At 44.1% G+C, this 27303-nt stretch overlaps 1 protein-coding gene across 1 annotated transcript in view; it reads left to right on the plus strand.

Moving 5' to 3' along the window:
- Positions 1 to 27303, plus strand: part of AFF3 (ALF transcription elongation factor 3) — a 492503-nt gene that overhangs the window by 66605 nt on the left and 398595 nt on the right. The window contains exon 3 of the mRNA XM_054728175.1: positions 26545 to 26619. Within this exon, the coding sequence (XP_054584150.1) occupies positions 26545 to 26619 (75 nt within the window). The remainder of the gene's footprint in view (positions 1 to 26544; positions 26620 to 27303) is intronic.

Below are 27303 nucleotides of genomic sequence, written 5' to 3' on the forward strand. Positions count from 1 at the left end.
ATCAAAGTGTCAACAAATTTGGTTTCCAGGGCGATGCCTCTTCTTGGCTTGTAGAAGGCCTTCTGCCTGGACCTGCACATGGCAGAGAGGGAGAGAAGTTGGGTCTCCTTTTTCTTATAATTGATAATATAAGAAAAAAAAATTTCTTATATTTTCATCACCTCACCTAAACCTAAATACCTTCCAAAGGCCCCAAACACCATTGCACTGGCAGTTCGGACTTCAACATATGAATTTGGGGGAGAGACAGATATTCAGTCCATACACGATGTTAGAAAGTTCAAGTTCTTTGTTCTCAAACCTCAGAAGCCTTCCCAGCCCAGGCCACTTACATTTCATGTGACCCTTCTTTATTTTATTAAATAACTAGTAGCCCTGTGCACGAATTCATGCACAAGTAGCTCGCTGCCGCTTGCCTCAGCTGGCCACCCGCCCACCACCGCTGGTAGCTCTCCACTGCACATAGCTTGCTGCCTTGCCCTCCTGTAGCTCTCTGCCCACTGCCCCGCACTCCTGTAGCTCTCCTGTTGCCCCGCCCTCCTGTAGCTCTCCACCACTTGTAGATTGGTCGTGACATTTATGGCGTAATGGATAATTAGCATATTCCTCTCTTATTATATAGGATTTATTCATGTTGGGTAATTTCAGCTAACCTTGATTACTTAATCATAACTTAATATGCAACTGCTGAGTATTTTTGTTTGTTTGTTTCTTGGCTGCTATTTGTCCATTGGCTTCTCAGTCATTAGATAGCTTCAGGAGTGTGTGTGGTCATGTCTGTCGCTTGCTCTGTCCATCTTCTAGCACAGCTTTCATTTATGTAACAAACACCTACTGTGTGCCAGGCACAGTTCTGGATGCAGTGAGAGAAACTGCTTTCCTATTGGAGCTTATGGTTTAGTGGGCCAGATAATCAACAGACAACCAATTTCAGACTGAAATATATTTGTGCTCTAGAGAAAGTAAAATGGGCAACAGGAAGCATGATAAAGAGTGATTGCAGGTGGAGCACAGCACTCGTTAGGGTGGCCAGGGAAGCCCCACTGATGAGGAGACGTTTGACCTGAGATCTAAGAAGAGGTCTTGGGGAAAAGCTTTTCAAACAAAGGAAACAGCAGGGACAAAGGCCTTTCTCCTGGCTCATTCATGGGACAAAGAACAAAGAAAGAAGGCCAGTGTGCAGGGACAGAATGAGCGATGGCAGGCCGGCCGGGGGTGGAGTGTGGTGGGATGAGGTTAGGGTTGTATGCGATGCGCTCAGAAGTAGGCATGGCTGGAGCATTGGAGCGATGGTGAGGAGTTTGGTGTTTAGTCTAAATGCAGAGGGAAGCCGTGAGTGGATTTAAAGCAAGAGAAAAATCAGATTTTATTAGCACTGCAGGGTTATTCAGTTAATACCATGATGATAGTAGTATTGAAATCTGTATGTAATTATACATAATAATCCCCTCTGTTCTTGCTATGATGTGAACACTCCTTCTATATGTTGGATTAAAAGACAAAAAAAAATATTTTATGCATAATGAAACGGATTGTTTGTCTATATTTCTAACAGTTTAATATTCATCGTTTGGAGAAGATACATTTTTATCTATGTGTGGGCATAAATTGTTCATTGGAGTGGGGCATGCCAGTTTTAGCTAAGGTCTCCTCTTAATTTTGATCGTATGTCCCTTGGGGCTACATGTCAAAATATGACATATTGGCATAGGCCAACCTGGATTTAATGAATAGGAAACCATGGCATTTATATGATTTGGGGGAACATGAAGGCTTTTCTAATGCCAATTCCAAGGATAAGTGGCGTGGAGGTTATTTGATTAATTGGACAAGCCTAAACTCTAGCTTCGGCTGCCTGCCTGTCATCTGAACACAGAATATCGAAGATTAGTTGACTTAGCATTCCAGAGTTAAAATCATGACACTTCTGGTACTGTTAACAGGACTTTTTGCTTTGCATTGCACTGTCTTTTACATAAGCATTGAAAGTGCCCTGCATATATGACCCTTCCTTATGAGTCAGGTATTTTCCAGGATGTATTTCAAAAATCACTCTGCTCCCTGAAGTTCAAGGGTGGTTGAAGGCCACGCCTTTGCAACAAGGCCCATTTCATAGTTCTCTATGAACCTATCTGCTACTTTTGTGGGGCTGGAAAATACCTCATGCTCAGCAGGCTATTGCTGAGCTGCTTAGCAGACATGCTGTTGGTAGAACCATCAATCACACAGGACTTTTATCCTCATGAGACGATGCTTTCGCACATGGCTTTAGCTCTGCCTTGGCCTTGGCCTTGTTTCAGAAGACCCAGAGACCTGGATTGACTTAACTCTCAAGGTGATGAAGACGGAGGCTTTGACCCTGATGAGGATTTGACTGGGCTGACTGTGAGCCCCAGTGCCCCCTGACCCACCAGGACAGGCCCCTGGGCTGGAAGAGCTGGCGTTGTGTCTATCCACTCCTCACCTCCAGGGAGTCAAAGAACTGAGGATTCTGAGACATTCACAACTTTGACCACAACCAAGAGGACCGACCACTAAAACACTCATAGCACATTCAAATTTAAATAGTGTGTTTTTAAATTCAGGAAGTGAGTTACTTAACAAGATTCTCAATAGTAAAATTTAGTAGTAGTTGAGCTAAAAACTCAGAGAGTCTGACAGAACCTGTCCTGTAGATTTTAAGATTTTGTTATTTATACCAGTTTTTCTTTCATTGTATAACTATATCCTCCCACATTTGTTCTTGAATAATGTCTTACAGTGCAGGAGTAATTTCTTACTTTGTTCAAAAATACAGAACAAATGTCTTACAGTGCACTGAGAGGTCCCGGTTTGATTCCCCATCAAGGCACATGTCTGGGTTATGGGCTTGATCCCCAGTGGAGGGGCATGCAGGAAACAGCCAATCAATGTTTGTCTCTCATTGATGTTTCTACCTCTCTCTCCCTCGCCCTTCCTCTCTCTCTCTCAAATCAATAAAAACATATAAAAATTCAAAAGTATGTGTAGTATCAGCATTTTTATGTCCACCTTGCACATGAAGACACTGATGATTTTCCTGAAGTAGATATCTGGCAAGTGATAGAACTGGATCCCATTCCAGACACACAGGCATCAAGCCTGCGCTTCTACCACCCCCCACACTGCCTTTCAGTTTGCAGGAAGAAATTGCTAAATGCCAAAGTCTATCAAGTTGTGTGGGGAAGCACGGGACTCGGTTGGAATGTCTGTAAGGAGGATTCTCCAAAAGGTTGGGGGCCTCTAGGGGAACCTTGCCAAAGGCGTCAGCCCCTGACTTCGACTTTTCCAAACAAAGCCCATCCCCGGGGTGTTTTACTCGAATCTCTGTTTAATCTTTAGACCCGACCTTGTAGAAGCATGTGCTTATTACCCTGCTGATTGTAGCTAGAGGTTCGTTTTAGTTCCAGCTGTTGTTACAGTAAAAGCCTAGGGAGGCAGGCGAACGGGGCTGTTTGGTCCCTATAGCCAAGCAGCCCCTTAGCCCTCTGTTTCACAGAAACGTGTCAGAGTATTCCATTCATCCACTGCTTAGGGTCTGCTGGTCAGTCCCGGCAAAGTTGAAGTCTTTCCAGTTTAGGAGGGAGACATAGAATAGTAAATATTAATCTAGAGTGTTTCAAGATTTCTTTTACACTGATTAGGAAGTTCAAGGTGATCAAGAAGGATACAGTCCTCTTTAGGATGGGAGCTATTTGTGTTGAGATGGAAGTATATCTGTTTTAGAATTCATAGACTAGAATTTGGTAAGATTTAGTTGTTGCCATATTCTATTGAATTGAGCACACACAGAAAGATGCCTGGATTGGACGGCGAGGTAATAGAGGGAAAAGGTGGAGAAAGATTTAAAGCTTTTATTCTCATACATCTGTATTTCTTAGGTTTAACGAAAACTCTCTCACTGTGTTTTACTTTATAAATCCTAATAAAAGGGAAAACATGATGATGTTAAGAAACTTGCTGCAGTATGTGACAGACTACAGTTACAACACAGGTCTATCTGTCTTCAGTCACAAAGCACAGTCCCAGCCAATTCAGGTCCCGCCCTTTAGTCCCACCTCCTGTTCTCCGAGTGTGCAGCCCAGTGGGTCCATCCCTCTTAGGGTGTCTGTCCCATCACTGTGCAGGCTGACTTCTCAGCCAGTCCACGTAAACAATACTTCCCCACGCCCCAAAACCATGATTCTAACTCTGCTTTCACTTGCAGGGCCCGTGAGAAAACCCTTTATAGAGGGGGCAGCCCATGCGTGTCCCGTGAATAAGCAGGTGCTTCCGAGTCCCAGATCTGCATTGCTCTTGCCGGCATGTGCCACAGACCTGGCCGTGCTGACACCAGGCTTAGCCACCGCCTCCACATCCTGCTGTTACCGGGTTCGTGGTGGTCCTCTGATGTGAGCAGTAGGATGTGAACCTAGAACACGATCTCTTACTGCTAATGACTAGAAAAGGGGTCCTTTATAGTGTTCCTCCTCTGCTCCCTCTCACCGGAGGGCGTCCGCAGGGCCGTTTGGAACTGCTGAGACGCAGTGGGGTACATTGGCTGGATTAGTACAGGGATGGCCTTTCGGCTGGATTGGACTCTTTCTTGGAGCAAAGGAATGCTGTTGTGCCTGGGCAGGGAGCTCTCCGTGTGAAGGACTGTGCCAGGGACTCAGGGGACGTAGGATTCAAGTCATTTGCAACATTTTCTTTCTTTAAGGATATTACGATCTAATGGGGGAGGCTGTAAGCAATAATTAACATAGTACTTAATAACGTTGGACAGAGAGGGTCTACTAGTAAATAACTACCAGTTTAGAAAGGTCCAGCAGAGAAAGTAAAGAGAGAAGAGCATTTGGGGGGTGGGTCAGCAGAGTGTGGTCAGGGAGGGGAAGCTTCCCGTGAAGGGGTGAGAGGGTCGTGAGCCAGGGTGATGGCCGAGGGTCATGAGGTGGATGAAATTCCAGTTGGAAAGCATGGCATGTACAATCATTGGGTTTTAAATGGTCAGTAGTGTTGAGGCGGATGTTTGCTAGTCTGAACTATTCTCATAAATCTCTGTATTGGAGATTTGTAAGGAATAGAACGATTAAGATGAAAACTCCACCCCAATAAATTCAATAAAAAAGAAATTTTTTAAATCAAAGATGAAAACTCAATTTAACAAACATTTATTCAGTGCCCCTTTGATCTAGGTTCTGGGGTGAGTGCCTGCCCCAGAACTCGCAGTCTCGTGAGAGAGATGTGAGAGCGAATCTAATGCATGTGGACCCAAGATGCCTGGAACACAGAGGAGGCAGCAGTCCGCTTCCTAGAGGAGAGGAGAGACCTTCCAGCAGAGCGCACAGTCAGTGGGGCCTAGAGAAAAAAGACAAAACAGGAATTTCAAGCTGAGTAAGAAGGTTAACAAAGGCATGTGCACCAAAGCGAGCACGATACACTTGGGGGCAATCCTGCATGTCTGGAATATGGGTCCATGTAACCTGGATAGAGCTAAAGAGCGAGGCAAGTAGGTCATGGGAGGTGGGGGGATGGTTTCTGTGTGATGCTTAAGGTTCTGGACATCATCAAATCTGGCAGAACATATTTGAAAAACTGTGAATTTGATTGGATAGCTACTAGCTACTAGGAAGCCATTATAGATTTGTGAGCAGAAAAGTGACATAAAGAAGGTGGTATTTCATTTACCTAATTAAAAATGTAAGCACTGTTGTAATAGTTTTTTTTTCCTCATTATAAAAGCAAAATAGGTAAATTTCAAAAAATTCCTAAGTAGAAAAACTAAAAAGAAGAAAATAAACATGTTGCATAGTGCCATGGCCCATAGAAATTAAGTCCTTTGAATGCTTTGTGACATTGCAGTCTTTTCTCTGCATGTATGTGTCACGGGTGAAACCCTGGGAAGATTTTGGACTGGATCCCAGCCTCTTTCCCCCACTGCAAGCTGCGTGATGTCTTTCACTTGCTCTCTCCAATGTTTATAAAGTATCTGAGAAATAGAATCAAAGCTCTCTTTGTACTGTTAGTCCACAAAGTGGTGGAGATTGTTTACTCTTTTCTGGGCCTTTCTGTAAAACACTTTTGCTCTGTACAACCCTTCTCTTTTTGCTATGTACACACTTGGACATTGTTTTGGGGGGTCATTGATCTCTCCAGATTGTTTTCAGTTTGAGGAAACGTTAAGTCAACTTGACTGATACTGGAAGGCTGGAATCCTGGGGAGAATGAGATAAGAGGCCAGGTGATCGGGCTGAAATCTGAGTAAGACCATACATTAGTGTGGTAGGAAAGCAGCAGGCATAGATACATGTGCTCAACCCAAGGTGTCTATGGGTCCTCTCCTGTGCCCTCTGTCCTCTGGAGGACTCCATGGGGGTGGGGTGGTGTTCCTTCTGTCCTTCTGTCTTAGATTTCATTACAGAAGAATGATTGATTCCTGTGTTGTCTTCCCTTTTCCTCCTTTTCTTCTCTTTTCCTTAATGACTTGAGTATTTTTTGGGTGAGAAAATATAAAGCCAAGAGTTTTGTAATTTGAAACATTGACTTTGAAAGTCTTCCTTTTGCCCCTGCCATTTCAGGGTCTATAGGAACCAAAACAAACAATTAAAAACCACTCCATGTTGATGTTGAGAGTACCGTCATTGACTTTCTCACGGAACTGTACAGATAAAATGTGTGGTTTTATATTTTCCCTTCTCCCCATATTTGGATCATACCCCCTATAGTTTTGAGTCTTGCCTTTTCACTAATATTGTGAGCATTTATCACTAAATACCATCACATTTTCCTTGAAAACAGTTTCATCACACTCAGTTACATAAATGCATTCTTGTATAGAATTCATTGCACACATTATTGGTAATTCCTTTAGCAGAAATTCTTAAAAATGAATTCCTTTATATAGTTTTAGATATGTTGCCAAATTTCTCTTCAGAAAGATTTGACCTGTTTTGCTACCAGCAGGAGCATATGAGACCTCCTGCTGCCCTGTACAGTTGTCAGTATTGGGGATTATATTTTTTAACTATTTGCCTATTTGGTAGGGAAAAATGGTATTTTTTAAACAATTATTTATGATATGAGCTTTTTCTCCCCCTCATATTTGGTTATTTTTATTTCTCTCCATCCCTCTTTTATTTTTATTTTTTTGTGATTTTTTGCATGTCTTAATTCCCTTTTAAAAAATTTAAGTAGAGTTGGTATACAATATGATATTGGTTATATTACTTTCAGGTGTAAAATATAGTGATTTGATATTTTTATATCTTACAATGTAATCACTCCACTAATTCTATAATCATCTGTTACCATGCAAACTTATCACAATATCATATATATATATATATATAAAAGCCTAATATGCAAAGTGTCCCCTTGTGAGTTCGACCGACTGGGAGTTGGATCGTTTGCTATGACGTGCACTGACCACCAGGGGTGGCATGGAACGAAGGAAGGCCCCGGCTGGCAGCCGGCAGCTGCTAGGGACCCTACCTGTGCATGGATTTTGTGCACTGGGCCTCTAGTTGACTATATTCTCCTTCACCTTCTTTACTCCCCTTCTTCTCCCTTCTGGTAACCATCCTTATGGTCTCTGTTTCTATGAGTCTGTTTTCGTTTTGCTTGTTTATTTTTTTTCAATACCACATATAAGTGAAACCTGACATGGAGTTCTCTACCTGACTTCCTAACTCAACTTTATCTGATTTTTAAAAACTATTTACTTCTCATAACTCTCTATATACAGTAAGACTATTACCCCTTTTCTTACATGTTTTATATATTTCCCCTAGTTTAATCTTTTAACAACGTGGGTATTTTATGATGTATAGAAGTGTATAATTTTTCCATGGTTAAATATATAAAAAAATTTTTGCAATCTTTTTTATTGCATTAATGATTAGCAATGTCAGTCCCTTCCATGATCACACATTTACCTATATTTTCTTCTTGTTTTATTGTTGCTCCATTTTAAAACAATTATCTTTAATCCGTTGGCATTTATTTTGAATATGTTCTTTGGTATGATAAAACATTTCCCCCAAATACTTGACTATTTATCCCATAACCCAAAAGTGGATTTGTAATGATATGAAGTTAGCTTTTTAAAAAGTTGGTAAGGTAATAATGGCCTCGGGCAATTCCAGGGTTATTAAATAGAAGGAATTTACTTGACAGGCAAACAGCAGGCACTTCAGACCTAGGGCATTGCGAGGCTGCTGGTGCTGCCCGTGTGAATGGGGAATTCATGAAGGGAGATCGTTGTCAGGAAAGACTTGAAAACTCTTCTATAGCACTTTATTTTTCCAGAGCCTGGCACACACTTTCAATTCTGATTAGAACCATATCAATGATCTTTCTCAGAGGATTGAATATCTGTATGCCAGGAGGTGGATTAAGTGGTTCAAGGTACAGAGGATAAATCTGGGCTTTGAGCGCCATGTTCCTTGAAGTACCCTTGTTACCATGCCCATTGCAATAATGCTCCTTTACTTAGAACTTACCTTTGTAGCATACTTTATGGTTAACAGATAACTATTTAAGTAGATACAACCAATGTCTGTTAGTCCACCTGGTTGTTGTGACACAACCCAGTGTAGAAGGCATGGAGGCATTATGATGTCCTTGTTTTTGAAGGTCTGGAAACTTACACCAAAAAACATTAGGTGTCTAAAGTCACAAAGAATATGTTCTCTTTCATTGAATAAATACTCGTCCAGGGCCCATAGTGTGCCGAGCCGTGTTAGGTACTGAGCATACCCAGGTGGAAAGGAAGGTTCCTGCCTTCGGTTGCTTAAGTAAAGCAAATGGCAGAGCCGGATCTAAAACCCAGACCCTGTGACCAAGTAGTGCTCTGCCCACTGCATCGTACTTTCTGCTATATGTACCCACACACTCCTCAACTGAAACTGGTAAAATATGATGAGGTTGCTTCACTTATAGGAACTCGACCATTTTTAGTTCACTGAAGAGTCACCGTTCTCTGCAGCCCTCATTTTTATTCATAATTGGCATGTATGTCTGGTGACTCCTGTTGAATAAATAGAGTTCATTCACACTTAGGGGCTCCTCGCTCACTTAACAATATTCCTGGGAAGGGAAAAGGTCAACTCATTCAGTGAGGTTACTTGAGCACAGCTTGATCCAGGTGAGGCATGCGTGGGGGAAATATGCTTCCTACGCATTCCTGTCTTGACAGAGTTGGAAGATTGCCTCTTGGCCTGAGCATCCTCAAAGCCTATTCCACTTGTGCACACCTGCAACTCCACGCTGTCTGAAGACTCAAATCTGAAGGAACGGAGTTGGCCATAGCCATAGTGGAAAAGCCATGGTTGGCACACAGGCGTGTGTGGCTTGTGGTAGCGTGGCGCAGTGCACTGCCTGGCGGGTAGCCTGAGGATGCTCAGGTTGGGGGACATGGTGATCACCAGGGGAATGGACATTGGGACAAGAACGAATCTGATTCCTTTCTTTGGTTAGACTTCACTTTTCAGAGCCCAGGGCTTGATTCTTGACAATACCCATCCATAAAAATAAAAGGAAACTCATGAGGCAATGAATGTGGATGACATGTAATACTTCATGCATGGTGAACTTGAGTGACCTTGATGGAATGAGGGAACTTGGGCAATAATTAGATCAATGTGTTAGGTTGCTTTCTGCCTTGGTTTCCACTCTATACTCTTTTTATTGGCATTAGATCAAAATTCAGACATCTGTATTTCTTGGTGGTTATGTAAAGTGAAATTTAGGGTCACTTAGTCTCTTTGTTTTAAAGAGAAATGTTTTCTTCACTGATACTCTAGTATAGATGTGCCAGCTTTATCATCGCGCTAGAATGTTCAGTGTTTGCAGATGAAAAAACTCCACAGGCCCTTTATGTGGACTTTCATTGTAATGGGAAAAGCTGGTTATAATAATTTTTTTCCTGAATTCTGAAAAAAAAAAAGGATTGGTGTATTTGAACACTGAAGATAGACAAAATCTGATCAACTTTGTGTCAGTTTAGTTTTAATGTCTACATTTTTGCATATAAGTCTTTATATGTACGTTAATGATATTGTCATACATGTATGTTCATTCTATTATGAGTATATTTTATATGTAATGCCATTTTATATTTCCATTTCATCTTATGATATTTTACAATGTACTTATTTATATGTTCCAATAAAATCACTGTTTCTAAATGTGTTTTCTGATTGACAAGTTGAGCAAAGAAATTGATTTTCTTTGACATAAAACTAAGCATAGAGTCACACAAGAAACCTTTGGAAACCCAATAGAGGAATCCCTCTGTCAGCGCTAAATATTTCAGTTTTTCAAGCTGCTTCGTGACTAGAGTGATACCTAATCTCCCAACGAGCTTTGGGGTATTGATTTGCCAGTCTAAAGTATCAGGTTACTGATTCACTTCTTATCAAGAATTAAATCAAAATAATTCTGTGCTCTGTATAATAGATATCATGAGAATTCTCCTGTATGATTTACATGCTGTAGTGTAGCAAGGCTAAATGTTGAAGAATCATGACTTTAGATAAAGGTTGATATTATTATTACTACATAATTTTATTATATAGTAAATCTTAATTTGATTTACACAAAAAGCTGTTGCAGAGGTTCCTAAAAAGTTTAGGGGCACATTGTAATATAACGATTTGCATTTCTTTTTATTAATCCTGATGAATTCTTGGGCCATATGGCTTTTATTGTCCAATAAAAATCATGAATGGGAAGTACTGACTGGTTTACAAAATGTAGACCTTTTTTGTAAATCAGAATTGATAATCATTCAAAACTGATATTAGAAATAAAAATTCTGTATTGTTTCCTCTTCTCAAAATTAAGATATGAAGTTATACTTAGGTATATTCTGTGTTTCATATAAAAGTCAAACAATATTTTTTACATATTTTAAATTTATTTTCAGAATTTGCCATCTGGTAAATGTCTTGAGTTAATTTCAGAGAACTGTGAGTAACTCAGATGTTTCATACAGAAATAACGATTCATATATCCCATATTTGTGTGGGTGAGTATTTATGCAATAAGCTTGTTGTAGCTCAGATATTTAAAATAAATCCCGAGTTAATCTTTAATCTTTTTCTTCTAAACCCTCCTCCTACTCCAAGGCCATGACATTTTTAGGGCCATAGAATTATTTTTAAATAATGAAGGTTTGTTTCTTGCTCATGCTACATTTTCATAATGTGTCTATGGGCATGGGAGCTCTTTGGAACATTGACTCCACTCAGGGACCCAGGTGAAGGGAAAGTCCATTTCCAGGCTCCACATTTGGCTAGCGAAAAAATATGGGTATGACATATTCCATTGGTTCTCAACCTTTCTAATGCTGCGACCCTTTAATACAGTTCCTCATGTTGTGGTGACCCCCAACCATAAAATTATTTTCGTTGCTACTTCATAACTGTAATTTTGCTACTGTTATGAATCGTAATGTAAATATCTGTGTTTTCCGATGGTCTTAGGCGACCCTGCTAGCGGTTCTCAACCTGTGGTCTCCTAAGACCATCGGAAAACACAGATATTTACATTATGATTCATTAGCAGTAGCAAAATTACAGTTATGAAGTAGCAACGAAAATAATTTTATGGTTGGGGTCACCACAACATGAGGAACTGTATTAAAGGGTCGCGGCATTAGAAAGGTTGAGAACCACTGACATATTCAAATACATGCATGCTTGTCCCCAGAGTAGCTCCCAACAATTACTTGTAGAATTCTGTGGAAATTGGCAAGCTGGTTCCAAAATTATATATGAAAACTAGAGTCAAAAATACCAACACAATAATGAAAAAGAGTCAAGTTGTAGGACTTACTCTACTAGATATGAGGATTTTGTTATAAAGCTGTAGTAATTAAGACAGGCTGTGTTGGCACAGGGATAGAAAAATAGACAAATGGAATTGAAAAGAGAGTCCAGGAACAGAACCACACAGGAATAATGGGAAAACCACACTTTTTAACTAATAGTTCCAGGTCATTTGGCTCACCATGTGGGAAAAAAGTAAACTGATTTCTACATTACATCAACATTAGTTTCTGGGCTTCTTTTTCTTTTTTTCAACTGAAATTGGTTTCATGCTTAGTGTGAAATAGTGGTGAAGTTTAATTTATTGAGTTGTTCAGATCATTGATGGAAAGAGCATGGATCATTGGTCAAGTTTAACAGAATGTTGCTAGAATCTCAGAAATATCTTTGGGCATCCTTTCACACATGATCCTTTCTCTTCTCATCAGAGAGAATCATCCTGAATTCCAGTGCTCTGGTTTTGTGTTTACTTGATTTTGTACCTTATACAGATAGAATTATATAGTATTCTTCTCAATATTGCTCTTTCATTCAATGTTATATTTGTGAGATTTTCAGGGAGAGTGGAGAGATGCTGCATCTCCCTAAAGGTGGGGGACCCAGTGAATTAACTATTTGGAGTTACTCTGCGTGGAAGAGTTATGTGCTCTCTCCCATTTATTTATTTACTTATTTATTTAATAATTTCTTTATATCAGCATGGACTCATGGGTATTTCTTTTATTCTTTGGGTTATAATCCAGTACTGCTTTATTTATTTGTTGCTCAACTGTCTCCATTTTGGCCATTGGAAGCTTTTCAGTTGGCTCCTGTCTCCCTTTGACATACTACACCCATCATTGTGGTAGTGTTGTATTTGTTGTATTGTGCTTTGGGTAGATTCCAAGGATGAAATTAGCAAGGTAAAAGATCCCTTTTACAGTTCCCAGTATGTATTATAAAATGCAAAATTCTTCTGAGGAACTTTGTTCTGATCTATGCTCTTTCCAGCCATGTCACCTAACTCTTACCAGAATTGAATAATATTTTTCCAACTTATTAAAAAATATTTTCCAGTTGGGTAAATTACAATGGTTTCACATTTATTTGGTTTTCATTTCTTTAATTATTGCAAGGCTGTGCAGTTTTCACAAATTTATTATTATTTCTTTGGTGAATTTATATGCCTGGTGAAATATTGACATGGATAGGAAATAGCACATTAAAGTTACAGAATACCAACATTTTCATAGTATAAGGACATGCACAGCCTTTAATGATTAAGAAAATATAATATGCTTAATATTAAGAAATGATTTTTAATTTTTTAATTTTATTGATTTGAGAGAGAGAGAGGAAGTGAGAGGGAGAAAAAAAGAGAAAAAGAGAGAGAGAGGGGATGAGTGATAGAGACATCACTCTGTTGTTCCACTTACTTATGTATTCAGTGGATGATTCTTGTATGGGCCCTGACCAGGGATTGAACCCAAAACCTTGGTGTATCAGGATGACTTTCTAATCAACTGCGCTACCCAGCCAGGGCTGGTTTTGAATTTATTAAAAATAATTTCCTTGCTCTGTATTACTTACAAATACTTGTCAGAGAGAACTGCTTAAAATATAAATATTTGAAACAAACAAAAATAACATTATAATCTGAAGAACAATTTTTAATAACAAATTTCAATTTTACTTACTAACTTCAAAAGAAATAATACACATAATCAATAGTACTAGTATTCTCAAATAGCAACCAAAGTTTGAGTAGATGAGAGAATAGGGTTTCACCCAAAATCCCGAAAGTGTCCTGTTCCGGCCTGATGCCTGACAGTCCAGTTTCTCCCAGTATGAGTCTGGGTCCCCAGAGTCTCGCCTGGAACTGGAAGTTCAGAGCAATCGGGAGCTTGGTAGGATTTGCTCTGTCTTCCCTCTTCTGTAGTTTCAAGTTGACCCTGAATCATTTGCTTCGTATTCAGGAAAGCTTCAAATTCAGTAATTATCTAGTAGTTTCCCACTGAGATATGACAGTATCTGTAATTGCAAAAGGACAATGTGACCGCTTTCATTTCTCTTTGTGCAAATCATTAAAAAATCATTTGGTAAAATAATTTATCAGCTCCTTGAGACTGCTTCTCCCAGAAAGTACCTGGAAGGCTTTATGTATCATCAGAGTGTGGGCTTTTCTGTCCTGAAAAGACCAGACACATCCACTCACAGTGTTGTTTATTCCTACTGGCTCTTCCGCGAAAGGAGGGTTGGTGTTTTATCCACCCATCTATTCATTCAACTAATGGTAACTGAGTACCTACTGTGAGCCGGGCATTGTTCTCAGCTAATTCTGAGAAGTGTGGATTCTAAAGTCCAATGGAGGGGAGACAACTACAGGCCCAGAAAGCTGGGAAATCAAGATAGAAGCCCACACAATGGACCCCTCCTGCTGACTCAGCAGAAAGCTAATTGATAAGAACCTGCAGAAAGCAAAGACGAGGAGAGAAGCGAGATGTCACCCATCTCTGCCTATGTAATGTGACACTTAACTGCTCAACCCAACCAATCCTGCATTATCTAAGTGTTTGTTCTGTGCACAGCATTTTGAGAAAAAAGAGCTTTCTTTATAGGCTTTCTTCACATTAATAAATTTATTGTAATGTCCCAGAGCTGCGGATTTACTCTGTTGTAAATGAGTGTACATGGGAAACATAAAAGAGTAAGGGGTAGGGGACGAGAGGAAAGGAGAAGGGGAGGAGGCGGCAAAGACATTTTTAGATAACATGTATGCTGTCAGAGTGAACTTAAGGAGTGTCGTCTTGACAACATTTCTTAAAGAACTGTAGTAATTGTCATCATGTGTAGGTAACCTTATACTATATAATATAATATTTCTAATGTCCTAGAGATCAAATGTTTTTATGATAGATTTCATGTCTAATTAAAATTGGGACTGGTGAGTAATTCATCAGCAATAGGAACACCTGTTGGTGTTCTGACACTGTGTTACATGGAGATTTAGAATCAATCATCTTTAGTGTCACTAGCGCAGAATGAATTATAGAACTATAGAGTTCAAATAATTCATAATTCTTAAATCTACCTCCAAGTCAAGCTTAACTGACTACAGAGTTTTCACCAGGGGTCGTCAGAGAAATGTCCTCAAGAGTCTCTGTTGAGACAGGGGCCATGCACATTTTTTTTTTTTATGTCTGGTTGCGACTTAATGTATAGAGTTTATTTAACTATTTTTATTTAAATGTGTTATTTTAATAGTGAATTGTTTTTAATACTCAGAAATTCCTTGAAATTTAAAATTCTGATTCTAGTAGTTGTTGTTTAGGCAAGTCATTTACATTCTCTAAGAGTCACTTTTGCGTTGATAAAAGAAAGAGCCTTTGTCCGTAAAAGGAGCATAAGAATATTTATGGCACACAGATTTTATTTCTTTTTTTAAATCTTCACCAGAGGATATGTTTTTATTGACTTTGAGAGAGAGAGAGAGAGAGAGAGAGAGAGAGAGAGCGAGAGAGAGAGAGAGAGAGAAACATTGATGTGAGAGAGAAACATCAATTGGTTGCCTCCCCTAAGCACTCCTATCAGAGATTGAACCCGCCACCTAGGTAGACCGGGAATCAAACATGTAACGTTTTGGTGTACAGGATGATGTTCCAACCAACTGAGCCACCAAACTAGGCTTATTTCATTTTTATATTTACATGTTCACTTATTAAAATTTTATGTTTTGCATAAATAAGGGCTGTATAACAGGTTTTTTGAGAGGCATACTTAAGATAACAAATAAAGTTTTCTTTGAAAACACTCCAGCACCAGACAGTTACCCAATATTACTCTTATCATGATTTTCATTGTTATTCTGTAGCCATAAAGGACATAGTAAGATCCAGGATTAAGTGGATTTTTTATTCTGTTTGCTCAAATTGTGGCAATGTGTATTGGCTAATTTTTTAAAAGGAAGAAGAAAACAATTAGACACTTAATTAGCAAGTATTCTTTTTCAGCGCCCACTATGTGCCAGGCATTATCGTAGGTGCTGGGAATATAGTTGTACAGAAAGTAGACCTAGGCCCTCTTCTTGTGGAACTAGGTGTTTCACGAAGGATTCGGATAATTGGCATAAGAAATGTGATTATGGGGAGAATGTAGGCTTCTGTGTGGTACATCTGAAGGCCCCCAATCAGGACCCGGGTCTGTTGATTAAGTCAGGAACGTCTCTGACAGGGAAGCATCACAAGCGGAGACCTTCGGGATCAGGAGGGGTAGGCAGGTCGGAGAGCATACTCCTGGGCTCAGAGCGAGGCCATGGCATAGACATCAGGTGGTTGGATGGCCGACACTGGAGAGAGAAGCAGGGGCTCGTCCCGTCCCGCAGAGCCACGATGCCAGCAGTGCGTTCTGCCCTGAGCCAGGGCGGAGCCAGGGCAGTGACACAACCAGACTGCTGTTTTAGCACGCGGCTCTGCTGAGAGGAGCAATTCGACAGGGGCAGGAAGAGCAGCCGGAGAACCCCTGGGAGGCACTGCAAGGGCCTGAGAGCAAGTGGTGGCCTGGACTGAGGAGGCAGCAGCGGAGGAGAGGGGGGCAGATTTGAGTGATACTGACAGCACTGGGGTTGATTGCATATGAGGAGCGGAGTTATGGGAAATGATAGAGTCAAGATGGTGCCCATGTTCCTGACCTCAGCTACTAGGTGGGTGGTGGTGCCATCTGCCCACACAGGCAAAGAAAGGGGTGGCAGGGGCCGGGTCAGGCGGTGGTGATGAACTAGGTGTCAGTTTGCGGAGCTGTACGTGTCTATGGGAAACCTCCGTAGACAAGACCAAGTGGATAGATCGTGGGATAGTTGGGTCTGGAGCTGACTGAGAAGAGAGATTTGGATGGCATAAATCTCTCCATAAGGATGGCACCTGAAGGCAAGGAAAGAATGATGTCACCCAGGAATGGGAGGCCGGAGGCAAGGCCGGAGCATACAGCCAGGAGCCGGGGGAGGAAAGCCTCTCAGACGGAAATGTTAGCCTTGTGAGAGGCTGGGCAGTGGGAAGCATCCATCGATTGCCCAGCGAGGAAGTTGTGACCTTGCTCTGAACAGCAGAACCAGGAAAGCCTGGTTTAGGAAACCAGGGGTAGAGAGAGACGGCAAGTGTAGATGCCGCGCAGAAATCCGTGGCTGAGAGCAGCAACGGTCAGAAGACAGACCGTCAGGGGGGACTGTCATTCTCTCCCTCTTTTTTCTTTTTTTTTCCCTAAGATAAGAGGGCTTAGATGGGCTTATTTGCTGATGAGGAAAAGCTAGTTGAGACCAAGATGGTGACCAAGTAGGAGAAAGTGGCTTATGCAGGAGGTGGCGGGGGTGGGGGTGGGTTTGGGGAGAATTGAACTGGGTGGGGAGGCGGCCTGGGAGGAGGGACGGCCCCTCTGTCGGAATGGGAACAGGAGGTATGAAGGCCCGAGGTGGCATGCGGGCGGAAAGGTCGGAGGAGGAGAAGCTGAGGGAGCTTCTGCCCATTGGCTTCTGTTTCTCTGCCGCCGAGGAACTGAGCTCCTGGCCTCACGCCCCAGACACCCTGGTCCTGCCTCCTGGTGACCGTAGAGGCTCCACCGTCTCAGGGCGGCTCTGTGTGCTCTTTCAGAGAATGAGGACTTTTATTCCTATGTCCTTCCCTGCCCTCCGTACCCGCCGAGACTTCCAGCTAAGCTGGCCCACCGCCCTGTGTTGAAACCTGTCCTTCTCATCTTCAGATCAGGGCCTCTTCCTTCTCGGATAAAAGAATTTGTTATTGTCGTTTCCATTTGTGCTGCCTACATGGAAGACTTGAAAGTTTGGCCTGAGTAGACATCGGGAGGCATTAGAGGACATGCATATTTCTTTTTTAAAAAATAATTTAATTATAGTTACCATACAATATTAGTTTCGGGTGTACAGCATAGTGGTTAGATATACATATCTTATGATGAGATCATCCCAGTAAGTCTAGTACCCATCTGATATCATACAGAGTTATTGCAATATTATTTACTATATTCCCATTAATGCTCCCTTCCCATAAAGTTAGCTCTGTTTACATTCTAGCCTTGGGCTAGTTCTGTACCTCACAGGTAAGCTAGTTAGTACACAGATGGCAGTAGCCCGGATGGATTCTAACTCCTCTCAGAAATCCCATTTCAGCCAGATAGTGCATTTCTCATGGGTGGTTCTGGGAAGAAAAGAAGTTAAGGAGTTGGATGCAGGAAGAGCAGGAGCCATTCTTTTTTTTTTTAATTTATTTTTTAAAATATATTTGTATTGATTTCAGAGAGGAAGCGAGAGATAGAAACATCAATGATGAGAGAGAATCATTAATCGGTTGCCTCCTGCACGCCCCCTGCTGGGGATCGAGCCGGCAACCCGGGCCTCCTGGTTCATAGGTTGACACTCAACCACTGAGCCACACCAGCTGGGCAGGAGCCATTCTTTAATGGCTAACATTCGGGGTCTCAGGGCTTTCAGTGTCCAGGAGCTGGACCCAACCGACTCAACCTCCTTTGTGCCCTCTGACCTAGGGCTCCACGTGCGGGACTCTGGGCGTCCAGGGGGTCAGCTGGAAGGGCCTATGGTTAAAACAGAGGCTGCTATAAAAACGGGACCCTTCCTGATACGGTTTTAAAATTCGTAGGAAACCGATGCTGTACAGTGAAACTGAAATTTAACTGAGCATTGGGTGGAGGAAAAGGAATTGGCTGGCCCGCACATGAAAAGCCCCGTGATGGATGCCGGCTGGGTGCCGAGTGGCGAGTGGCGGTGCTCTTTGAGGCTGTGTCCTAGGGGCTTTGCAGGTGGGGCTCCCTGGGCCGAGTGAGTGCTTTGTGAGGCTCCGCCGTGCCTGTTCTACCGCGGAGGGGATGGTGAATCAGAGGAACTGCTCCATCCCAAGGTACTTCCATACGGTGGTGGGAAAGGGTCCCCCTCAGAAACTCCAGTGACCTTCTGCTGTTTGTACCTTGTGTGCAAAGCCTCTTTGGAAGCTGCTTGCCCTGTAGCCTGTGGCGTTCATTTACCACGGAGCAGTTCCAGCGGAGCCTGATGCTGCCCTCATGGCACCCAGACTCCTGGTCCCTGAGGAAAAGTGGTGGGCCCTCGGGTGTGCAAGGTGGTCGTTTACCTGCCCTCTCTCTCAGAACTCACCGGAGCATATTTACGAGAGAGATTTGGGGGCAGTCATCATTTCCGCTGAGTCGGAAAGGAAGTCGGGACGCAGTGCACCATCAGTAAAGCACTGAAAAGCGTCCAGTACCGCATGGCAGCAGCAGCTCATCTACGCTAGCTCTATTGTAAGATGTAGTTACTAAGGTTCCATAATCCTTAAGGAGCTCACAGGACAGAATTCAGGGACTGGGGCCTTAGTGAACTGCTAGTGCTGACTCATTTGAGTTGCTTATCCCAGTTATATGTTACAGGTTTTAGAAGAATCCTTGAAGTTAATCTACATCAACCAAGGAGGCTTAGCAGATCTTAGAAGAATGAACTGAAATTGTCATAATCTGAAAATTACCACCCTCTGGCTGGTAGACTAACAACGGATGGGGTTCCCATTTGTCAAAGGCTGTCCGTGAGCAAGCTCCCCGGGAGCCAGTGGAGCTGAGCCTAAGAATCTGGTCTCTGGTGCCAGGCGGCCTGACTTCAGGCCCCCCGCCCCCCCGCGTTGCCGCTCCCTGGGTGTGGGGCTGGACAAGTTAGCTAACCACAGAGCCCCTGGCTTCTTTGCTGGTGGATGGGAATGATGTGTCTTGGGGTTTTGAAGACTAGTTAGGGAAATAATGCATGAAATAAAGTGCTTCGCACAGTGGTTGCATGTGGTAATAAAGCGGAGTTGTTGTAATTAGCAAAATTTAATATGGCCTGGTAGGTCTGGGAAGATGGCATAGATCATCCAAAAAGCTGTTTTTCTTCAGAATACGTGTGGGCTCAAGTTGTGTGCGGTGGGTGTTACTTTGTGACTCCCTTTTGTGTCCGAGTGTCGCCACGCTGTGGTGTGGGGGAGTGATCGTGGCACCAGCACGTTCAGTTCCCTTCCCGCTCTCAGAACAGGCCGGCTGCCCCAGGGCTGAGCTGCACGTGCTGAGTTAAGATTGAGATAACCTTTGTGGTCAGAGGCAAACAGGAGGTTGGACTGACCTTTTTGAGGAGTCCAATGTAGACTAAATATTGGGGTCACACAGAGTTGATGGTAAGCAGTGGCATAGTGCTGTTGGGGGAAAGAGAGTGAGCAGCCATGGGAACTCCAAAGGAAAAGCCTAGTATAAGCAAGCGGGCAGAGTGCCGCACTCAGCACTTCAGTGTTTGTTGGTCACTGTGGACCTGCCTGACTCCTCAGCAGGTCCTTAACCTCCTCCACTGCCCTCATCAGCACTGCTTTCCCCACCCACCCACCACCACAGTCACCCCACCCTCACCCTCACCCCCACCCTCACCCTCACCCTCACCCCCCTCACTGCCCTCATCACCACAGCTTTCACCACCCCACCCACCACCACAGTCACCCCCACCCTCATCTTCACCCTCACCCCCCTCACTGCCCTCATCACCACAGCTTTCACCACCCCACCCACCACCACAGTCACCCCACCCTCACCCTCACCCTCACCCTCACCCCCCTCACTGCCCTCATCACCACAGCTTTCACCACCCCACCCACCACCACAGTCACCCCCACCCTCACCTTCACCCTCACCCCCCTCACTGCCCTCATCACCACAGTCACCCCCACCCTCATCCTCACCCTCATCCTCACCCCCCTCACTGCCCTCATCACCACTGCTTTCACCACCCCACCCACCACCACAGTCATCCTCTCCCTCACCTTCCTCACTGCCGCCACCACCCCCCCCATCCCCACCACCTTGGGAGGATCATCGCCCTTTTCTGAGCTCTGATTCCAGCCCATCTTCTCTCTGCCTGACTCGCTTCTCTCACCTGCTCACTCCCTGACCACCTTTCCGTCTTGCCCGCCACCAGCTCTGCCTGTAGACTGAGAGGATTTGTAAGTATACTTCAAGAGCTTTGCTTTTCTCTGACTTAAGAAAGGATGACTGATCTGTTATCGTTTGCTTTATAAATAACAAGAGATGTTAGTTAGTTTGACTCATTAAATTTGAAGCAGGTGCTATCCTCTCTCAGTGTTTGAGTCTCTGTAATTAACAGTCTCTGCTGCTGCTGCTCTGAAGAGCAGGAGAGTTTCTGGAAGCCTCTTCCCTTCTCCACTCAGGCCTTTCTCTTCCCGTCCACCCCAGGGACAGGCTCCCCTGTTGTCTCAGGACCGGGACGGCTCCATGGCTGAAAAATGGGCTTCCCTGGGATCAGGCTGTTGGGGGCCAGGCCTGATGCAGAGTGTAAAGAAAGTTTTCTTCAATTACTTGCTCCACCAAACCTGCCTTCAGAAAGGGATCAGATACACTCGTGTAGGGCGAGGTGGCGATGCCAGGTTAGTGGAGCAGATCAAAGAAATGCAACTTCTGTTTAAAGAAATACGATGGCGAGGGGAGGGCAGGGGTCGCCTCCTCTGAGTACTCTCAAAGGCCACTGGTAGTAATTTCTGTATCTGCCATTCTAAGCCCTTCTTTTCCCTCCCTCTTCCCCACCTGCCCTTTTTTTGAGACCCAGCTCGAAGGAAGCAATCCTGACTCCCTGTGCTCCTGGCCACCTGGTGTCAACAGCCTCTGCTTAGAATGCACCCCTTCTCCCTGCTCCCCTCCCAGCACCCTGGACTGTCAGCTTCTCAGCAGCAGCAAATACTGCTCACAGCCCTACTTGTCTCCCTGGCATCTGGCACCGTGGCATTCAGGAAATGCTTTTGGACGAGAGTGAATTGTAGTTCTATTTGCTATTTGAAGAGGGCAATGTTTTTTAAACATGGAGAACATGATAACTTCTTTCCAAAATAGGTGAGAGGTTGTTCATTCTCTTCTCCTTGAGTTCCCTTGTTCCTGGATCCCAACCCTGGAGATATACCACTAGGTAGGATAATTTTTGTAAAGAATAAAACACTTCGATGGTTATTGTTAAGGGGTACATGTAGCTGTGTTTACCCTTGGCAGAAAGCCCCCTTCACAGCAAATGCAGTTTGCTTCGAGCACCTGTTCAGATTCAGACGGCGGCATATGGATCCGCGCAGGAGGGAGGAGAGCCGTCTCTCCAGGCCAGGGGGTCAGCTGGGTCAGCGCTGGGCTCCGCTGGAGGTGGGCCGCATGAGCCCAGAGCCTTTCCATCCAGCAGGGCCGCGCGGGCAGAGGTTGGGGCCATTATCTCTGTTTGCTAACCTTGGGCTTGTAGACATCAGGGCTTAGCAAGTGTGGCCCTTGGCTCATGGGCAGCTCCTCTTCGCTGGACGGACAGGAAGAAAGACCTGTAGATATTGCTGTTCCTTTACATAATGTTACTTATTTATTTTATTTATCTTTATGGTTGAAAGTATTATAGATGTGCCCTTTATCCCCCATTGACTCCCTGCAACCTGTTCCCACCCACCCCTTGCCCACAGGCCTTCACTGCACTATTGTGTGTCCATGGATTATGCATATATGCATATAAGTTCTTTGGTTGATCTCCCCCTCTTCCTTCTGTGATTCATTAGTCTCTTCCATGTTTACACATCTCTGGATCTATTTTGTTCATCAGTTTATTTTGTTTTGTTTTTGTTTCTTTTAGATTCCACATATAAGTGAGATCATATGATACTTTTCTTTCTCTGACTGGCTTATTTCACTTAGCATAATACTCTCCCTCCATGCTGTCTCAAAGGATATGAGATCCTTCTTTTTCGTAGCTGCATAGTATTCCATTGTGTAAATATACCGTGTGTTTTTATCCACTCATCTACTGATGGGCACTTGGGCTATTTCTAGATCTTAAGTGTAAATTGTGCTGCTATGAAGATAGGTGTGTGTACATTCTTTCTGATTGGTGTTTTGAGTTTCTTAAGATATATGCCTACAAGTGGGATCACTGGATCAAATGACAGTTCCACTTTTAATGTTTTGAGGAAACTCCATACTGTTTTCCACAGTGGCTGCACTAGTCTGCATTCCCATCTGCAGTGCACTAGGGTTCCCTTTTCTCCGCATCCTCACCAGCACTTGTCATTTGATGATTTGTTGATGGTACCCATTCTGGCAGGTATGAGGTGGTACCTCATTGTGGTTTTGATTTGCATCTTGCTGATGATTAGTCATTTTGAGTACTTTTTCATATGTCTCTTGGCCTTCTGTATGTCCACTTTGGAGAAATATCTATTCAGGTCCTTTGCCCTTTTTTAATTGGATTATTTGTCTTCCTTTTGTTAAGTTGTATGAGTTCTTTATGTATTTTGGAAATTAACCCCTTATCAGATGTATCACTGGCAAGTAAGGTCTTTATGATGTGATTTTAATGATCAAACTTTTATCCTAGTTTCTTGATCTTTAACAAAGTTTATCTACTATCACTGTCTTTCTCCAAGGGACATCCTATCTAATAAAAGAGTAATATGTAAATTGACTGTCACTCCAACACACAGGATGGCTGCCCCCATATGGTTAAAGATGGTTGCCCCCGTGTGGACACAAGATGGCTACCACAAGATGGCCAGCAGGGGAGGGTAGTTGGGAGGGACCAGGCCTGCAAGGGGGGGCAGTTGGGGGCGATCAAGCCTGAAGGGGAGGACAGTTAGGGGTGACCAGGCCGGCAGAGGAGGGAAGTTGGGAGCGACCAGGCCTACAGGAGAGGGAAGTTGGGGGTGACTAGGCCTGCAGGGGAGGGAAGTTGGGGGTGACCAGGCCTGCAGGGGAGGGAAGTTGGGGGTGACCGGGCCTGCAGGGGAGGGCAGTTGGGAGGGGGGGAACAGACCAGCAGGGAAGAGCAGCTAGGGGTGATGAGTCTGGCAGGGGAGGGCAATTAGGGGTGACTGGATCAGCAGTGGAGGGCAGTTGGGGGGAGGGGGACCAGGTCGGCAGGGGAGGGCAGTTTGCATATTACTCTTTTATTAGATAAGATGTCCCTTGGAGAAAGACAGTGATACTAGATAAACTTTGTTATCTGGCAGGGGAGGGCAGTTAGAGGTGACCAGGCCAGCAGGGGAGGGCAGTTAGGGGCAATCGGGCTGGCAGGGGAGCAGTTAGGCATCAATCAGGCTGGCAGGGGAGTGGTTAGGGGGTGATCAGGCTGGCAGGCAGAAGTGGTTAGGGGCAATCAGGAAAGCAGGCAGGCAAGTAGTTGGGAGCCAGAAGTCCTGGATTGTGAGAGGGATGTCCGACTGCCATTTATGCCCGATCGATCCTGATTGGGCATAAATAGGCAGTCGGACATCCCTCTAGGGGTCCCAGATTCGAGAGGGTGCAGGCTGGGCTGAGGGACACCCCCCCCATGCACGAATTTCGGGGTGTGTGTCCCTCAGCCCAGTGCACGAATTTCGGGCCTCTAGTTGTAAGGATAATTAGGGGACAGGTAAGTGAAGTGTTTTGAACTCAGTGGAAGGGAGAAGCCATCAGGCTCAAAGGTATTGCTGTTATTTAGTTCCATACAGTTACCCTATGGTCAAGGTTACATTAATGTTGGAAATGATGATAAGATCACGTTTGAACTTCTATTCCTACTTAATTGGCACAGTTGACTTTTGCCTGAGTCCTGCAGCATACTTCAATATGTAAATTAAAACAAATCAATTGAAATGACCAGAAAGTTTTTACTACATTTTTATTGTTCATTTTTTAATTCTAAAATTAAGTGTTTTTTGAAAGCAGTTTATTAAAAAGCTTCGTTTTCTGGAATGTTATACATCTGCAATAAATAATAAATACCATTGTAGCAGTTGGCTGCCTCCACTTGCATGCAAAATAAATGAATACAATCAGTGACATACATTTGAAGAGTGTAGTTCTTGTAATTTTCACAGAAATCAGGAACAACTTTACAGATGATGGAAATTTTACCCTCTGCTGGTAACCAAGAAACACAGCTCGTAATACAGGGCTCTTACTGAGTCTAGCGTGTATAGTGGCGTGCCAGGACTCGGAATTCCCCGTAGCTTCAGTCTCCAGTGAGGCTGACCTGTCAGCCTGTCATGGGAGAGTTCGCTAAGTGAAATAAGCCAGCCAGAGACAGATAGATACTGTATGATCTCGCTTGTATGTGGAATCTAATGAACAAAATAAACTGCTGAACAACAACAAAAATAAAGCAAGTGGTGTGGTCCTCGCATTGGATCCAGAGGAGGGAAGAGGGCTGAGTGTTAATGGCAACAGATCAAAAGAAAGGCATCCTCTAGGACAGTGATGGCGAACCTATGACACGCGTGTCAGCACTGACACGCGTAGCCATTTCTGATGACACACGGCCGCTGAGGCGGCCGCATGCCGAGGATGAAACATTTGCGAAATAATGTTTTTTCCTCAAAGTGACACACTACCCGAGTTATGCTCAGTTTTTTGGCGAAGTTTGACACACCAAGCTCAAAAGGTTGCCCATCACTGCTCTAGGACTACGGACCCTGCACAGATTTCACCTGTAATTAGTGGATCCCTGGACTTGCTGTCGAGAAGATACTCTTTATGAGTCAAAATGTTTAGTACTGAAAGAAGAGATCAAAGTATGGATGCTGATGGAGAGGTGGGGATGGCAAGTCCAGGCTTCCATTTACAATGACATTTGCTTTAAGCAGGTGGCATTATAGCTGCCTAGGCCTGACAGGACACGTGGGGGTGTGGTTCAGTTAAAGGAAAGGGTGGGTGGCCTGGGAAGAGCTGAATGCTCAGTGGAGACAACAGCGCTTGCTTACTAAGGGAGGAGATGAGATACCGCCGGAGAGGAAGGCGTTGAGGAAGAGTTGCCTCTCTTCTTGGGATGATTTTGGTCAGTTGGTTTTCCTCTGATGGTGTGAAGGGTACTGCATGACACGGCATTGTGGTGGTCCCGTAAAAGATGGTCAGTGCAGCCCTGGCCGGGCCGGGTGGCTCATGCACCAAAAAGATTGCAGGTTCGATCCCTGGTCAGGGTACATACGGGAAGACAGCCAATCGGTGTTTCTCTCGCTCATCGATATTTCTCTCCCTCTTTATCCCTTCCCCCACTCCTTCCCCCCACTCTCGCCTAAGAATCAGTAAAAACATGTCCTGGGGTGAGGATCTTTTAAAAAGTAAGAAAAAAAGAGAAAGATGGCCAGTGCATTTCAGTTGGTATATTATGTGCAGGTGGTCCCGAGGGTGTTCAGTCCTTTTTAGCGTTAGAAGGCATGGGCTGGGTGTACAGGCAGGCCCCACCAGAGAACTTTAGCTAGCAGTGGTCTGCACCTTGGGGAGCTTTTGGTTCCCTTCAGGCCTAAAGGGGCTGGGGAGTGAGGCCAGTTTTGTTAAGGAGGAGCAGCTTCCTCTTCACCTCTCACTTCACATTGGGAAGGGATCCTTTCCCCGGACCCTAGAGATGCAGTGAGCCTGGTATCTGCCGAACTGATTTTGGCTTTTATCCCGATGCCTTTGTCGTAAGCAGGTGAGCCAGGTTGCACAGAGGTGGGGTTAATACATTTGTTTTCATTGCTGCACTCCGCATGCCCCCTCCCTTTTCTTATTGGGACTCCCTTTTTGGACTCCCTTTTGCGCCCTGATGTCCTTGTGTCCTCTGCTTGGCTCTCGGGGGTCAAAAAGCAGACAAGCTCATGCACGCTAAGATACGAGGGCTGGCCAGGTTTCAATGTTTTCCCTTCTGTGGTGTCTGCATTTCTTACAGGGGTGAAGACATCTTAAACCAGAGGAGTGACTCTCTAGTCGTGGAATTTCAGTCGTCAACCAGCCGATGCAGGAGGTATTATTTTGGGCATGGGGGCCTTCTCGGGAGCCCCAAATCATCCTAAATGACCACCTGCCTGCTCCATATCGTCTACGGCCATATTGTGCATCACACCCGTCTTACATGTTCGGTTGGCTTGACCTGGCTGAGGACAGCAAGCATATTTGTGGGGGTCTGTGTGCATGGAGGTTGGCACAGTAGGGGCCTCCCAGGTGTCTGTAGGCACTGGCCAGGGAGGAAGGTGATGCATGCAATGCAACCTTTTTGTTTCTTACTGCAAATGCTGGTTTTGGTCCAAAAGGTAGTGAGTTCAGAGTGAAACTGAAATTCTCTTGGTTAAAGCCCACATCGTGTCCGTCCATAGCATGAGTCATGTGTCCTTAGAGAAATCTCCATTTGAAATCGTGGAACGTTCATGAAAGCCGGGGTTTCACGTTGTGCCTATCCACCGCGGGGCATGACCGTGATACCCTCCCCTTCGGACGGGAAGCCTGGTTCTGGGAGAGTGTCGTTGTCGTCCCGGGCCTCCCTTACGCCACTCAGTGCCACCAGCGCCACCCCAGAGAGTGCTTGGTGATGGATGCAGGCGCCGTGCGCCCCTCAGTTGGTCAGGCTGTGGCTCAGTCTCTCTTTGTATGAAGGTCACTGATTGGACTCCCAAATCTAATAACTTTGGGTAAATTATTAAGGACGAATTAA

The sequence above is a fragment of the Eptesicus fuscus genome, chromosome 16 (genome assembly GCF_027574615.1).
Source record: "Eptesicus fuscus isolate TK198812 chromosome 16, DD_ASM_mEF_20220401, whole genome shotgun sequence".
Classification (NCBI taxonomy): Eukaryota; Metazoa; Chordata; class Mammalia; order Chiroptera; family Vespertilionidae; genus Eptesicus; species Eptesicus fuscus.